The sequence below is a fragment of the Hemicordylus capensis genome, chromosome 2 (assembly GCF_027244095.1).
Source record: "Hemicordylus capensis ecotype Gifberg chromosome 2, rHemCap1.1.pri, whole genome shotgun sequence".
Taxonomy (NCBI): domain Eukaryota; kingdom Metazoa; phylum Chordata; class Lepidosauria; order Squamata; family Cordylidae; genus Hemicordylus; species Hemicordylus capensis.
The window spans coordinates 214,313,352-214,329,545 of record NC_069658.1 but is presented as its reverse complement, the minus strand read 5'-3'; the positions used below and the strand labels follow the sequence as shown (position 1 = coordinate 214,329,545).

At 47.2% G+C, this 16,194-nt stretch overlaps 1 protein-coding gene across 3 annotated transcripts in view; it reads right to left on the bottom strand.

The window, feature by feature from the left end:
* The window catches only part of THEG (theg spermatid protein), a 22,793-nt gene extending 6,599 nt beyond the window's left edge, over window positions 1-16,194 (bottom strand). The window contains exons 1-6 of one of the 3 annotated variants that reach the window (XM_053295084.1): window positions 16,176-16,194; window positions 13,997-14,161; window positions 13,292-13,353; window positions 9,747-9,813; window positions 8,363-8,486; window positions 5,412-5,496 (exon numbers count right to left, since the gene is read on the bottom strand). In XM_053295084.1, the coding sequence (XP_053151059.1) occupies window positions 5,412-5,496; window positions 8,363-8,486; window positions 9,747-9,813; window positions 13,292-13,353; window positions 13,997-14,082 (424 nt within the window). In that variant the 5' untranslated portion in view covers window positions 14,083-14,161; window positions 16,176-16,194. Of the gene's footprint in view, window positions 1-5,411; window positions 5,497-8,362; window positions 8,487-9,746; window positions 9,814-13,291; window positions 13,354-13,889; window positions 14,162-16,103; window positions 16,142-16,175 lie in introns of those variants that run through there. The other 2 variants (XM_053295083.1, XM_053295086.1) reach the window with 2 other exon arrangements.

Here is a 16,194-nt window from a genome sequence, read left to right as displayed (position 1 = left end):
AGTTAATACCTTTGTCTTGTCTTTATTTATATAGAACCCTGCCAGGTTCCCATATGATTCTAATATCTCCAATAGTGTGTCAATTGATTCTAAAGAATCTTGTAAAAATAACACTATATCATCTGCAAAGGCTCTTAATTGATATCTTTGTGTCCCTATTGTCAATCCTTGTATTTTAGTCTTTTCCCTTATCATCCTACACATAATTTCCAAAACCAATACAAACAATAATGGAGACAGGGGACAGCCTTGTCTAGTACCTTTTTGAATACTAAAATAATCTGAAAGTTCTCCATTAACCTTAATATTTGCTTTTTGTTCAGAATATATAGACCCAATCGCCCTTATGTAATTAACTCCAAACCACCCCCATGGGTTTCTAACCCATGGGGTACAGGGATCTCTTGTTTCTGAGGTATTGAGTGTGGATTCTATGATAGCATATTAGAGTGGATTCATGGTGTCTCATTGAAAATCTCATTTGCTATCATAGAATCCACACTCAATACCTCAGAAACAAGAGAACCCTGTACCCCATGGGTTAGAAACCCATGTGGGTGGTTGGCACCCTATGTGCACTATACCACCACTCGCTCTGGGCCACCCCAGCACCCCCCATGTGCACTTATGGGGCTCCATTATAACTTATTATGAGGAAAAACCTTAAAGACGCGTAAACCAACAATTAACCAAAAATCAGCCCTCTGCCCAAATCCTTTGAAAAAATTCAGGTAGCTTCCCGGCCCCTACCCAGCACTACCACCAACCCCACACCGCTCTAGGCCAAAGACGCGTAAACTTCAAAAATCACTTAAAAATCATCCCTCTGCCCAAATCTTTTCAAATAATTCTGATAGCTTCCTTGCTCCTACCTGGCACTACCACCAACCCCACACTGCTCTAGGCCACCCCTTTCCCCCCGATGTGAAGCTATACATTTGCTGACACCTCCATGCTTCTTTATGGAGAAAAACCTTAAAGACACGTAAACTTCAAAAATCACTTAAAAATCACCCCTTTGCCCAATTCCTTTCAAATAATTCTGATAGCTTCCTTGCCCACCCTAGGAACTACCACCCACCACACTGCACTCTATGACACCCCTTTTCCCCCCGACGTGAAGCTATACATTTGCTGCAATCCTAATTATTCTCTATGAGGAATTCAAAAATACTTTAACAATTCACCAATAATCAGAGGAGTGTCCAATTGCCTTGAGATTTTTTGGGTGGTAGGCACCCCTGTCTGTCTACCACCCACCCTGCTTTTGTGCCCCTAGGTGCTCCACAATAGGGGATATGGACTGGTTCGGGTCCCATTATACTCTATGAGAAAAATAATTAAAAATATTTCAAATATTCATAAAAAGTCATAGGGGTGTCTGATTGCTTCAGGGTTTGCATGGTTGTTGGCACCCATGGGTGCTCCACAATAAGGAATAATGGCCTGGTTCGAGTCCCATTATATCCTATGAGAAAAAAATTTTTCCCCAAAAATTCATAAAAAATCGTACAAGTGTCCGATTGCTTTGGGGTTTGGGTGACAGGTACCCCTGGGTGCCAGCTACCATCCTACCAATTTTCAGGTGTCCAAACTGATACAAACCGGTTTGAACCGGTTCGTATGCGAACCGAACCAGGGGGTGGTTCGGACAAAACCAAAACCGAACCACCCCCTCCTGGTTCGGACCCGGTTCGGATCCGAACCGAACCGGGTGAACCGATTTTGTGCACATCCCTAATCTTGACCGGGTTTTGGTATTAATGTAATAGGGGAGAGTCTTAGCTGGGGAGAGTCTTAGCTGGGGAGAGTCTTAGCTGCCACCCTTTCCATCAATGATGCCAGAGTAAGGCCTGCACAGCATGACAGAGACATTTCCCATGCAGAGATGCACCTAGGTAATTTTGGAGCCTGGGCCTCAAGGCCTCTGGAGGCCCCTCTCCCCTGCAAATTAAGCAATCATCATGCTCGGCTGGGTAGTCACACACCAACCGGGACAGACTAAAGAGGAGGCCCCAAAGTCCAGGGGTAAGAGCACCTCTGTTCCCATGCTGGTGTGCATGCATACCTTTTCTTCCATGGTTGTCTCTGGTGAAACAGGTGCTGCAGGTTTTGAAGCATTACAAAAACCGGTGAGCAGAAGATAGGGAGGTGAGTGTGCCGCCCACGGGGAAAAGTGGGACTGTGGCTCGGTGGCAGGACCCCAGTTTCAATGCCTAGAAGCCTCTCTTGGTAGGGCTGGGGAAGAACCCCATCTGAAACACCGGCGATCAGCTGCCAGTCAGTGCTGGCAATATTTAGTCAGGCAGACGGAGGCTCTGACTCAGTAGGGCAGCAGCTCAGTGGTAAAGGACTAGCTTTGTGAGCCGAAGGTGGCAGAATCTATCCCTGGTATCTTCAGATAGGGCTGGGAAAGACCTGAGGCTGCTTCACATGATCTGCAGTAGGGTAGGACACCCCAATTTGGGGAGTTTGTGACCATATGTGAGTAAAGAGCTAGGAAGGAGTGGGGGAGAACTGATCGTGTACAAGGTTCTGGCTGGATATTATTATTTATTTACACAGTCAGACAGGTGTTATTGACTGGTTTGTTTTATCCAGACCTCTAGTCCTTCCCAAGGACCTAGGATGGCTGAATTTTATTGTCAATGTTGTTGCTGTTGTTATAGATATCGTCGCAGAATATAGGCTGTAAAAGTAAAGCTGCTTTTTGTAATTGGCTGATGGTGATTTCTGTGGCCCCTATGGTGTTGAGGTGCTCTTCAAGGTCTTTTGGAACTGCACCCAGGGCGCCAATTACCACTGGGATTATTTTGGTCTTTTTCTGCCACAGCCTTTCCATTTCAATTTGTAGATCTCTGTATTTTGTGATTTTTTCTATTTTTTTCTTCTATTCTGCTATCCCGCTATTGCTATGTCGATTATTTTAACTTGTTTTTCTTTCTTCTCAACTACAGTGATATCTGGTGTATTGTGTGGCAGATGTTTGTCTGTTTGTAGTCGGAAGTCCCATAATATTTTCACATCTTCATTTTCTTCAACTTTTTCAATTTTATGGTCCCACCAATTCTTGGCTACAGGTAGCTTGTATTTTTTGCAGGTTCCAGTGTATCATCCCTGCTACCTTGTCATGCCTTTGTTTGTAGTCAGTCTGTGCGATCTTTTTACAACAGCTGATTAGGTGGTCCACTGTTTCATCTGCTTCTTTACAAAGGCGGCACTTGCTGTTTGTTGTGGATTTTTCGACTTTGGCTCTTATTGCATTTGTTCTTAGTGCCTGTTCTTGTGCAGCCAGTATTAAACCCTCAGTTTCTTTCTTCAAGTAACCATTCTTAAGCCACTGCCAGGTCTTGGTGATGTCTGATTTTCCACTTATATTGTGCAAATAGTGACCATGCAGGGGCTTATTTCTCCATTTTTCTGCTCGGTTCTTGACTGGTTCTTTCTTGTAGGCCTGCTTTCTTTCATTGGTGTTGAATAGTTTCTCGTTCTTGACCATTTTAAGTGCATCTTCTTCACTGTCCCTTATATATTCTTCAAGGCCTCTTTTCTCCTCCTCTACTGTTTGATGGACTTGCAGCATTCCTCTTCCACCTGAGCTGTGAGGGCGGTATAGCCTATCTGCATCACTGCAGGGGTACATAGCATGATTGATGGTCATGATTTTCCTGGTCTTACGATCTAGCGTCTCTAGCTCTGCCTGGGTTCAGTCTATTATTCCTGCAGTGTATCTGATAACAGGTATAGCCCAGATGTTTATGGCTTGTATGGTGTTCCCGCCATTGAGTTTGGACTTGAGGATTTTTTTTAACTCTCCTGATGTATTCACTTCCTATTTTTCTTTTAACTTCAGTGTGTGCAATGTTATCAGCCTGGGGAATGCCCAAGTATTTGTAAGGTTCTTTCTCTTCCAGGTTCTTGATCTTGCTTCCATTGGGTAGTTCTATTCCTTCTGTTTTTCTTATTTTCCCTTTGTTCATTATTAATGCAGCACACTTGTCTAGTCCAAACTCCATTGCTATATTGCTACTGAATACACGGACAGTGTTTAGCAGTGATTCGATTTCTGACTGGGACTTTCCATACAACTTCAGATCGTCCATGTACAGCAGATGGTTGATTTTACTCGATGTTTTAGATGTTTGGTATCCGAGGCCTGTTTTGTTTAGTATTTGTGAAAGTGGGGTCATGGCGATTACAAACAACAGGGGGGATTATTATTAATAATAATAATAACATTTTATATCCCGCTCTTCCTCCAAGGAGCACAGAGCAGTGTACTACATACTTAAGTTTCTCCCCACAACAACCCTGTGAATAGGTTACGCTGAGAGAGAGGTGACTGGCCCAGAGTCACCTAGCAAATATCATGGCTTAATGGGGATTTGAACTCGCATCTACCTGGTCCTAGTCCAGCACTCTAACCACTACATGCAGAACAGGGAGCACGCACAGCTCTGGTACTCGGATGGGACGTTTTCCCTGCCCTATTGAGGGTCACATGAGCCAGCGTCCTTTTCGGAACCCTGGAGAGAGATCCAGCCAGTCAGGGCAGACGATACTGGATGAGATAGACCAATAACCTGACTCAGTAGAGAGCAGCTTCACGTGTTCATATGGTATGTCTCTCACACCATCTTTAGCTCTCTGAACGAAAGGGGAGAACCCAATTATTTGTAACCAAGGTTTTCTGGGGCTTCAAACACACCCTCCAAATGCTCCCAGACAAAGCACTGGGAGCAAAATGTTTGTGCACCCTTTGAGCAATGGCTCCACCAGACCACCATCAGTTCTCCTAAAAAAAAGCCTATCTACTGCCTTCGGCTTAACACACATCTACCGCTGTTAACCACTTAGCAACGAGACCGATACGGACACCGCAAGGATGCTTTCCTTTGCAGCGTGGAGGCCCAACAGCTTAATCCTCTTTACCAAAGTCACTGAGAATAGCACCAAGGCACACTTTGCAACTGGGAGTTCACGGCGGCAGCAGTGGGGTGGGGGTGGGGGACCTTGGCTGCTTGAAACAGGAGGTGTGTGGCACCTCTGAAGCGGTGCCCTCCCCTCGAGCAGCAGAAGAAAAGGTCTTTCAAATTGGCACCTGCAGATCGGCAGCTTCTCTCCCGGAGGGCCTGGGTAGCCACTCCCACCCCATTTGGCTGCAGGGAGGGGAATCTGGGAAGCCAGTGGGAGCTTCCCTACCAATGCACACAGGCCCTTGTGTTTGTTCAGCTCGACTCCCATGTTTCTCATCTTCTAAAAGTGGAAGCAGATCTATTATTTCGTGAGCACCCTCCCCCCACAGGACCCCCTACACGTACCGGAAATCTCCCTGGAGGATCTACAGCTAGACTTGGGCAAAGACTTAACACCCTTGTTAAGAAGAAGAGCAGGAACAGAGATTTACTTACTGCTGGAAGGGGTCGGCAGTTGCTTCGGTTTGGCCAGAGCAAGGATTCTTTCGGAGGGAATGGCAGACAGTGCTCCTTTACTCACCTGAAGGCCAGAAAGCAAATGTCCTGTGTAAGATCTTGGGACCTCCAGCACCACCCCAGCCTGCAACATTTCTCAGTGCACCAGGAATCACATACCTGCCAATATCTCCCTGTTTCCCCATCCAGGTGAATGCAGCGGGGAGGGAGAGGGACATGATGGCGGGTATGGAATTGGTGGCCCCAAAGACAAGATGCACTGCTCTTCCTCATAATTGAATTGCCTGGCTGCTGTACTTGGGGCAGGAACCACAGTGAGCGGTCGGGCAGGTTCAGATATCATGAAGAAACATGGGCCATATCCGCACGTAACACAAAAACGGAGGTTGAGGAATCCATGGTTTCAATTTCAAACTGCAAATAGAGCCGCAGACTTTCATCCAACCGCGGTCTGGCAACCTGCGGTTGAAGGAGAGCGGAGCCCCCTCCCTCTTCCCGGTCCATCGAGGCCAATCCCAGTAACCCTCCATAGCGCTTACGTGGCCAGACTGTGGGGAAGGTGCCAGCATGTCACCAGAGCGGCTGCCATTGGCCGCAGCCTTAAAGGGGGCATGCTGAGCGCGACCGTGCCTTTTCGGAACCGCCAGCCCTCGGCAAGGAAAGGGCATTTAAATCCCTTTAAATCCGATGCCATGCCAGCACTCCTTCCCAGGGGCGGAGCCACCATTGAGTGGACAGGTTCGAAGAACCAGGGCTCCTGCTCCTCAGGGGCCGTGCCTGGTGCCCCAGACACATACCCTGCATCTGATGTCAGATACGGGGTGTGTGTGTGGTTTAGCTCCCAAACAGGGCTGTGTGGCCCCGTTTTTGAGCTAAATCGGCCAATGCTGCCTTTGCAACACGGCCAGAGCGACTCTCCCTGCCTTTTAAAGGCAGGGAGATCTGCTCCTGGCCGCACTGCAAATGCAGCGCTAGCCAATTTAGCTCCCCAAAGGGGTCATTTGGCCCCATTTGTGAGCTAAACCATGCCCCCACATCTGTTGTCAGGCATGGGGGGCATGGCTAAATGTTCCCTGAGTCTGATGTCATATGGAGGGGTAGGGGGCTAGGGGGCAGCAAAGCCCAGGCCACGGCTAGCCTCACTCTGCCCCTGCTCCTTCTTATAGCAATAGCACCACCACCCTCTTAAGAGCCCAAGAACTAAACTATCCTTCACAAGCATAATTTCTTGGGGGGGGGTGTGTGCCTTGGGGGGGGCACTATTTCCCTGTTATCCAGGAAAGAGAAGGGAACATGATGGCTTTGGTGGCCCAACCTCAGGTCTTGGTGGCGAACCTTAGTGCAAACTGAAGGCTCAGATTGGAGTTTTGGGAGGCAAACTGTAGATCGCTTTCAGCTTCAAACCGTGGCTGCACACCTTCGGAGTTCCAACCTCAGCCCCGTTTAACTCTGGTTTTGTGATATGTTGGAATTGGCCATGGTTTATTTCAGGGTTTCTTAACCTTGGGCCACCAGCTGTTGTTGGACTACAACTCCCATCATCCCCAGACATGACCTTTATGGCTGAGGATGGTGGGAGTTGTAGTCCAACAACATCTGGGGGCCCAAGGTTAAGAAACCCTGGTTTATTTTATCTAACTGTGGTTAGTTGTATGATGGAACTCATGCCAATGGGCTTGGATCATCTGCTCCGGTCTTCTGGAATCATGTACTTGCCTACATAGGATGACCTGCTGTGTGTCACGCTCACTGTCAGAATTGTACGCGATGCCTCTCAGGATACACAGTGGCCCACCAGATGCCTCTGGGGAGCCCACAGGCAAGAGGTGTGTGCATGCCCTCTCTCGTGCTCTTGCTCCCTTGCAACTGGTATTTAGAGGATCATGTCTGAGGCTGGAGATGGCCCACAGCCACCAGACTAGTAGCCATGGCTAGACCTGTCCTCCATTAATCTGTCTATGCCCCTTTTAAAGCCATCCAAGCTGGTGGCCATCACCACATCCCATGGCAAAGAATTCCATAGATTAATTACACATGGAGTGAAAAAGTACATCCGCTTGTCGGTCCTAAATTTCCTGACCTTCAGTTTCATGGGGTGACCCCTGGTTCTAGTCTTGTGAGAGAGGAAGTAAAATTTCTCTCTGTCCACCATCTCTACTCCATGCATAATTTTGTACACTTTGATCATTTCTCCCCGCAGCCGTCTTTTTTCTAAACTAAATAGCCCCAGCTGTTGTAGCCTTGCCTCATAAGGAAGGTGCTCCAGGCCCCTGATCATTTTGGTTTCCCTCTTCTGCACCTTTTCCAGTTCTACAATATCCTTCTTAAGATATGGTGACCGAAGCTGTACGCAGTACTCCAGATGTGGCTGCACCATAGATTTGTACAAGAGCATTATAACATTAGCATGTTTATTTTCAACCCCCTTCCTAATGATTCCTAGCATGGAATTAGCCTTTTTCACAGCTGCCGCACACTGAGACGACACAACGAGCTGTCCACCACAACTCCAAGATCTCTCTCCTGGTCAGTCACTGGTACAGCTCAGCGTATATGTGAAGTTGGTGTTTTTTTACTTCAGTGTGAATCACTTTACACTTGTTTACATTGAACCGCATTAGCCATTTTGTTACCCACTCCTCCAGTCTGGAGAGAACTTTTTGCAGCTCCACACAATCCGTTGTGGATTTCACTACCCTAAGTAGTTTAGTGTCATCTGCAAATTTGGCCACTTGGTTGCTTACCCCAACTTCTAGATCATTGATGGCCCAGGTCAAGAGCACCGGTCCCAGCACTCTGGCCACACCCCCTTCACACTACAGACCAGGTTCCATGGCTCTACAAAATCACAGGCATGTCCCAGTTTCGTTGGTGAAGTGTTGGAGGGTGTGCATGTGGACAGGAGGTAGGCCAGCAAAGGGCTCACATACCAAGGGGTAAAGGGGACGGTTTAACTCCCAGACGTCCGTGCAAGATCGGGGCTGTGCCAGTTCCTTCAGTCTGGGCGTTGCCTCTGCTCTCAGAGCTGCACTTGTCACGGGCCGCAGGGGCCTCCTGGATTTGACCGAGAAAGGAAAGTGTGACATCAACTCACAAAACTCACAAGGAGCGCGCACACACACAACACAAACCCATCTGCTAAAGCTGATTGTCATGAACCCCTGCTAACTTGGCAAAGAGGCACCTTTTAACGTGATTCTCTTTATTTAGCAGGGGGAGAGTCACTGGCCCTATCCACTCCCAGCAGAGTACTTCCAGTGGCTGTTGCTGGTATCTATCTTGTGTTTCCTTTTAGATTGTGAGCCCTTTGGGGAGAGGGAGCCATCTTATTTATTTATTATTTCTCTGTGTAAACCGCCCTGAGTCATTTTTAGAAGGGTGGTATAGAAATCGAATAAATAATAATAATGTTTAAAGCATAGGGAAATACTTTTTCCACGGGTTGCCTGTGGAACAGGCTGCCACAAGATTTTGTAATTCCTGTGAATATAAATTGTTTAAAAAAGAGCCAGCATGGCATAGTGGTTAGAGTGTTGGACTATGACCGGGAAGACTGAGTTAAAATCCAGATTCAACCATGAAACTCACTGGGTGACTCTGGGCCAGTCATGTATCTCCCAGCCTAGCCTACCACACAGGGTTGTTGTGAGAATAAACATAATCATGTTCACTGCTTTGGGCTCCTTGGAGGAAGAGCTGCATATAAATGTAACAAACAAACAATTGGATGAATATCCAATTGGGTGGGGGGAACATCTTGCCTGTGCCAGGAATGAAAGAGTCTTGATCACGTTAGAACCCCTGCTAACTGGGCAAAGAGGCACCTTTGAACGTGGTGATTTTCTTTAGTAAGCAGGGGGAGAGCAACTGGCCCTATCTATCCCCAGCACAGCATCCCTCCAGTGGCTGTTGTTGGCATCTGCCTTATGTTTCTTTTTTAGATTGTGAGTCCATTGGGGACAGGGAGCCACCTGATTTATTTGTTGTTTCTCTGTGTAAACCACCCTGAGCCATTTGGGAAGGGCAGTATAGAAACCAAATCAAATCAATAAATCAAAAACCAGGTACAGGACTGCCTTAAACATTTCAGACGTTATTTGCGCTGAAATTGAAATCTTTCGCCATCTGGCAAGACTCACTGTCACACTGACCAGCTTCTGCTAAACCGACTGACTGTGATCAGACCTTTCTGTCGATGTGCATGGCAAGTTAATTTTTGTATCCTATTCCCCCCCCCCAAATCAGGTGTGTTTTCTCCCCACACCCCGCCCCCCCACCCAAAGGAGACTTCAGCCTGGTTACTGTCCCCCTCACCTGTCTTCCTGGTAGTACACATTCACCATTTTGCATCGGGACAGAGCCTCCTGTCGGGGAGTCAAGACTGCAGAAGGAAGATGGAGGGGATATTCCGTGCATGCCTTTAATATATTTGTTTCAGCTGCCTAAGTTCTCTCTCTCTCTCTCTCTCTCTCACACACACACACACACACACATACACACACACACACACAGACACGGATTCTGATGATCTTTAACATGAGGATGAGGCTGTAGCTCAGTGAGAGAGCATCTGCATACCATGCAAAAGGACCCAGGCTCAGCCCTCGGCCGATTCCTCCTACTCCTACTCCTAATTAGGGGTGTGCATGGAATTTAGGAGGCAGGTGGGTTTGCTTTAAGGCACGGGGAGGGTGCCCTCACCTCCTCCGCTGTGCTCCCCCCTCCAGCGCAGCTTGAAAAACCGCTGGCGCGGGGCGGCTATATACGTTCTTGCCACCCTGGTTGGAGTAAGGCTGGAAGTAGTGGACACGCAGACTCCGGTTTTTATGCTGACCGGGGCGGAAAGAGGGTATACAGCTGCCCTACGCCGGCAGTTTTTGAAGCCACGTTGGAGGGGGAAGCACGGTGGGGGAGGTGAGGGCTAAGGGCACCCTCCTCGCACCTTAAAGCAACCCCCCCCCGGGTTCGAACCGGTTCAAATGTGAGGGTTCTGAGGACAGGTCTATCAATGGCTACTAGTCTAGTGGCTATAGGCCACCTTCAGCCTCAGAGGCTAACTGGGCAAAGAGGCACCTTTTACTGTGGACGTGGTGATTCTCTTTATTTAGCAGGGGGAGAGTAACTGGCCCTATTCACCCCCAGCACAGTACTTCCAGTGACTGTTACTGGTGTGTGTCTTAAGTTTCTTTTTAGAATGTGAGCCCTTTGGGGACAGGAAGCCATCTTATTTGTTTGTTATTTCTTTGTAAACCGCCCTGAGCCATTTTTGGAAGGGCGGTATAGAAATCGAATTATTATTATTATTATTTATTATGGTGCCTCTCAATACCAGTTGCCAGAGGCGCTCTAACCCCTGGTCCTTGGGGACCTGGTCCGGTCCACCAAGGTTGGACTAGAAGATCTCCAAAGTTCCTTCCAATCCAAAACCTATCTTAAAATCGGTTGGGCCAGGCCTTCCAGGGTTTTTAAACTGTCATGAGGTTTTAATTGTTAATGGTTGCATGCTGTTTTTAAATGGTTCTGTGATGATGGTTTTAAAGGACTGATTTGTAGGTTTTGTTTTTTGTTGTGGTGGTGCACCGCCCAGAGCGGTTTGGATGGGGCGCTATATAAGTGCAATAAATAAATAAATAAATAATAAAATAAAATAAAATAATAAACTCTACAATTCTGTGAAAGCCTGAAAGAGCTGGGCATGCTGTTTAGACTGTAGAAGAGAAGAACAAGGGGGGATTGGGTAGCCATCTCCAAATATCTGAAGGGCTGCCAAGGAGGAACCAGGGGCCATCCCATGAAATTGATTGCCAGGAAATCTAGGACCTGCAAACAGAAGTACTTTTTCACACAACACATCATCCACTTGTGGAATTCTCTGCCACAAGATGCGGTGACAGCCAACAACCTGGATGGCTTTAAGAGGGATTTGGATAACTTCATGGAGGAGAGGTCTATCATCAGCTACTAGTTGGAGGGCTATAGGCCACCTCCAGCCTCAAAGACAGGATGCTTCTGAGTACCAGTTGCAGGGGAGTAACACCAGGAGAGAGGGCATGCCCTCAACTCTTGCCTGTGGCTTCCAGCGGCATCTGGTGGGCAACTGTGCGAAACAGGATGCTGGACTAGATGGGCTTTGGGCCTGATCCAGCAGGGCTGTTCTTATGAGGAATGGACTTGTTCTCTCTTGCTTCTGAGGGCAGTGTTGGAACAAAGGGGTTGGATTAACAGATTCAGGCTAGGCATTTGGAGGGCAAGGTTCTCCTCCTGTGCCGCCTCCTGTTGCTGGTAGCTGCCAACCTCTCCAGCCACTAGGGACTTGACCTTGCAGCTGCCGTATATCAGGGGAGGACCTAGACCCATCAAGGCTACAAAACTTGGGACATCCACCCATTGTTGGACTACAACACCCATCATCCATGACTCCCATCGTCCCCTGCTGACTGAACAAAGATGCACCTTTTTGAAGTGAGAATATGAATACAACAAATATTTATATACCCCTTTTCAGCAAAAATCCCGAAGTGGTTTACATAGATATGAATGAATGAATGAATGAATGAATGAATGAAATGGTTCCTTGCCTCCAAAGGGCTCACAATCTAAAAAGGAAACATAACAAGACACCAGCAACAGTCACTGGAGGGATGCTGTGCTGGGGATGGATAGGGCCAGCTGCTCTCCTCCTGATCAATAAAGAGAGCCACCACTTTAAAAAAGGTGCCTCTTTGCTCAGTTAGCTGGGGATAAAGAAGTGGTGTTTCTCTTTATTGATCACGAGGGAGAGCAACTGGCCCTGTTCACCCCCAGCACAGCATCCCTCCGGTGGCTGTTGCTGGTGTCTGTCATGTTTCTTTTTCAGATTGTGAGTCCTTTGGGGACAGAGAGCCATCTTTATTTCTTTATATCTATGAAAACCATAGCACAGCGGGAAATGACTTGACTAACAAGCCAGAGGTTGCCGGTTCGAATTCCTGCTGATATGTTTCCCAGACAATGGGAAACACCGATATCGGGCAGCAGCAATATAGGAAGATGCTGAAAGGCCTCATCTCATACTGCGTGGGAGATGGCAATGGTCCACCCCTCCTGTTTTCTGCCAAAGTAAACTACAGGGCTCTGTAGTTGCCAGGAGTCAACGATGACTCGAAGGCACACTTTACCTTTTAAACTGCTTTGGGGACTTTTGTCGAAAAGCGGTCTATAAATATTCATTGTATTAGTACCCGAATTGGTACTAATTAGCCGCAGTGACTGGGGTTGATGGGCTCTCTAGTCTGACAACTGCTGGAGCTGTGCCGCTCTGCATCCAAGATGGACTGTCTTGGAGAATTAATTATATAGGTAGATATTATGTTTTAATTCTGTACACTGCCTAGAGATTTCGATGTTAGGAGTTATATAAATGCAATAAGTAAATATATACTAATAACTAATAACAAATCAATAACGACTAATGACTAACAACTCACAACTACTAATAACTACTAAAAACTTATAATGACTAACAACTAATAACAACTAACAACTAATAACTAGCCACCTTAAGTGGTGCAGTGGGGAAATGCTTGACTAGCAAGCCAGAGGTTGCCAGTTCGAATCCCCACTGATATGTTTCCCAGACTATGGGAAAACACCTATATTGGGCAGCAGCAATGAAGGAAGGTGCTGAAAGGCATCATCTCACACTGCGCGGGAGGAGGCAATGGTCAACCCCTCCTGTATTTTACCGAAGACAACCACAGGGCTCTGTGGGTGCCACAAGTCGAACCGACTTGACGGCACACTTTACTTTACTAGTAACGAATAACTACTACTAACTACTTATAACTACTAATAACTAATAATCAGGTTTAACAACTTGCCTGGAATGGTGAATCGATGATACACCGAAGAGGGCAGTTTATCTGTCCAGTAAACTGTAGGCCTGCACAGAAATAGAGAATGGAAGGCATAAGGAAAATCCCTTCACTGTGAGGCTGCCCCTATCTTGTCCAGAGGAAACCCATGTATCAGTGTTTTAGTGGTGGCTGAAGTTAAGGAGGTCAGTGCCAGGATGGCAGAAAGTCAGGATGTAAATGGGATGCCAGGTTAAGAGCCATGGCTTCTGTTCCTTTGCATTGCTTTGTGGCAGAATAGCTCCTGCTATTGCTACCAAATGCTCTCGCTAACTGGGCAAAGAAGCACCTTTTCAAGTGGGGGCTTCCTTCTGTTTGGCAGGGGGAGAGCAACTGGCCCTGTTCAGCCCAGCCTAGCATCTCTCCAGTCAGTGACTGTGGCTGGTGCCTCCCTTGCATTCTGTTTTTGAGTCCCTTTGGGCGAGCGAACCATCTTCTCATTCTTTTTTTTTTACTCTGTAAAGTGCTTTGTGAACTTTTGGGCTGAAAAGCAATCCATAAATATTCTAAATCAGCAAGTGATTCAAGCCATGATGCTACAAAAGGAAAGGAAAGAAAAACCTACATGGACACGTTAAATGGCAAGTGTCAACATGATTTCAATGGAGTCTTGAGATGCCATTGCAGGTCTGTTGCCACAGGGACAAAGAATTGCGCAAGCAACATTCCAACCTGTCGAAGATGATTTGGTGGCAGACTTTTGGTTTGGCAAGCATGGCGATGCGATCTTCTGTCTTCTGATCTGATTCTGAAGCCATGAGTTACCGGAGTGGTTAACGCCGCATGCAATTCTTCTAGGAGGTCCAGTTACGCTTCTCGCTGGAGAATTACGGCTACCTAGTGGGTGGTACACAAAGTCAATGGGATGTCCTAGAACTGGTAGGAACAACATAGGAAGCTGCCATCTACTGAGTCAGACCATTGGTCTATGTAGCTCAGTATTGTCTTCACAGACTGGCAGCGGCTTCTCCAAGGTTGCAGGCAGGAATCTCTCTCAGCCTGATCTTGGAGATGCTGCCAGGGAGGGAACTTGGAACACAGATGCTCTTCCCAGAGCAGCTCCATCCCAAGGGAGATTATCTTGCAGTGTTCACACTTCTAGTCTCCCTTTCATAAGCAACCAGGGCAGATCCTGCTTAGCTAAGGGGACAAATCATGCTTGCTACCACAAGACCAGCTCTCCTCCCTTTGGTAGCTTACACAACTGGAATAATCCAGAGGTATTGCTATTTGTACACCTGGAATCTCTGGCCAAGATTCCAGGGCATGTTAATATGTTAATAAAATAAATGTCAGATGAACAGCACTCCCCCTCCCCCACATAGAGAATACTAGATTTGGGAGATCCAGGTTCACATACCCACTCAGGGATGAAACGCATGGGCCCGTCATACACTTTCAGCCTAGACTACCTTATAAGAGGGTTGTTGGAAGGTTAAAATGGAAGAGATAGGAATAGAGGCAGTTGCTTTATACTGAGTCAGACCACTGGTCCTTCTCTCTGTGTTCTCTGCACTGACTGGCAGCAGCAATTCAAGGATCCAGGCAGGAGTCTTTCCCAACTTTACCCTGAAGATGCTATTGACACTGGGGCCTTCTGCACGAAAAGCAGACGCTCTGCCACTGAGCTATGATGTGGCCCCGTCATGCACCTGAAGAAGGGCAGGATAAATGAAGTAAAAAATACTTACTGTCACCACTTGAGGAGACCCTAACCAGGAATATACCCCATGTGACTTATGGGGAGGAGAGCTGGTCTTGTGGTAGCGAGCAGGAATTCTCTCCTTTGCTAATTAGGGCCTGCCTTGGTTTGCATTTGGATGGGAGACTACATGTGAGCACTAAGATATTTCCCTTTGGAGATGGGGTCGTAGCTCAGTGTAAGAGTATCTGCCTGCTTGCATGCAGAAGGTCCCAGATTCACTCCCTGGCAGCATCTCCAGGTAGGGCTGAGAGAGATTCCTGCCTGCAACCTTGGAGAAGCTGCTGCCAGTCTGTGAAGACAATACTGAGTTAGATATAGACCAATGGTCCAACTCAGTAAATGACAGCTTCCTATGTTCCAAGACCACTGCAGGGTGAGCAAATTATGGAGATCAGGACTAATCTATCAGTTCATTGTGGTTAATGCAGGAGTTCTCAAATTTGGGTCCCCAAATGCTGTTGGACTACAACTCCCAAGGGACTTTGTTCAATGTGTCTGGGGATGATGGAGTAGCAACATCGGAAAAGCCCTGGCTTCATGGATGGATTATTAAGAATCTAGGTGTCTGTAATGCAAGAGGCCATAGTCAAGTCAAGTCAATCTTTATTTACGGTCATTGACCAAACAAAGCAAGTGGCCATAATAATTTGGACAGGGAGAGGATCCTACAAACTGCCCCCATCTCTCTCAATCTGGGGATCAAGACACATATCAACCCCTGCTAGCTGGGCAAAGAGACACCTTTTTAACATGGCGATTCTCTTTATTGAGCAGGGGGAGAGTAACTGGCCCTATCCAGCCCCAGCACAGCATCCTACCAATGGTTCTTTACTGGGGGTCTATCTTATGTTTCTTTTTAAATTGTGAGCCCTTTGGGGCAGGGATCCATCTATTATTATTATTATCATCATCATCATTGTCGTCATCATCATCGTCATCATTAATTTATTTCTCCATGTAAACCGCTTTGGAAACTTTTGTTGAAAAGCGGTATATAAATGTTGTCGTGGTTGTTGCCCTTCTTCCCAGGATTCGCCCTAGGGCGGTTATAGGGGCTGCTGGTCTGGTCATTACCTTCTCCCTGGGTCTTCTCTTCCCACCCCACATTCTCCCCTCTCCCCATTCCCCCCACTTCTGGGTACCCACCTGTCCTGGCTCTCCAGAT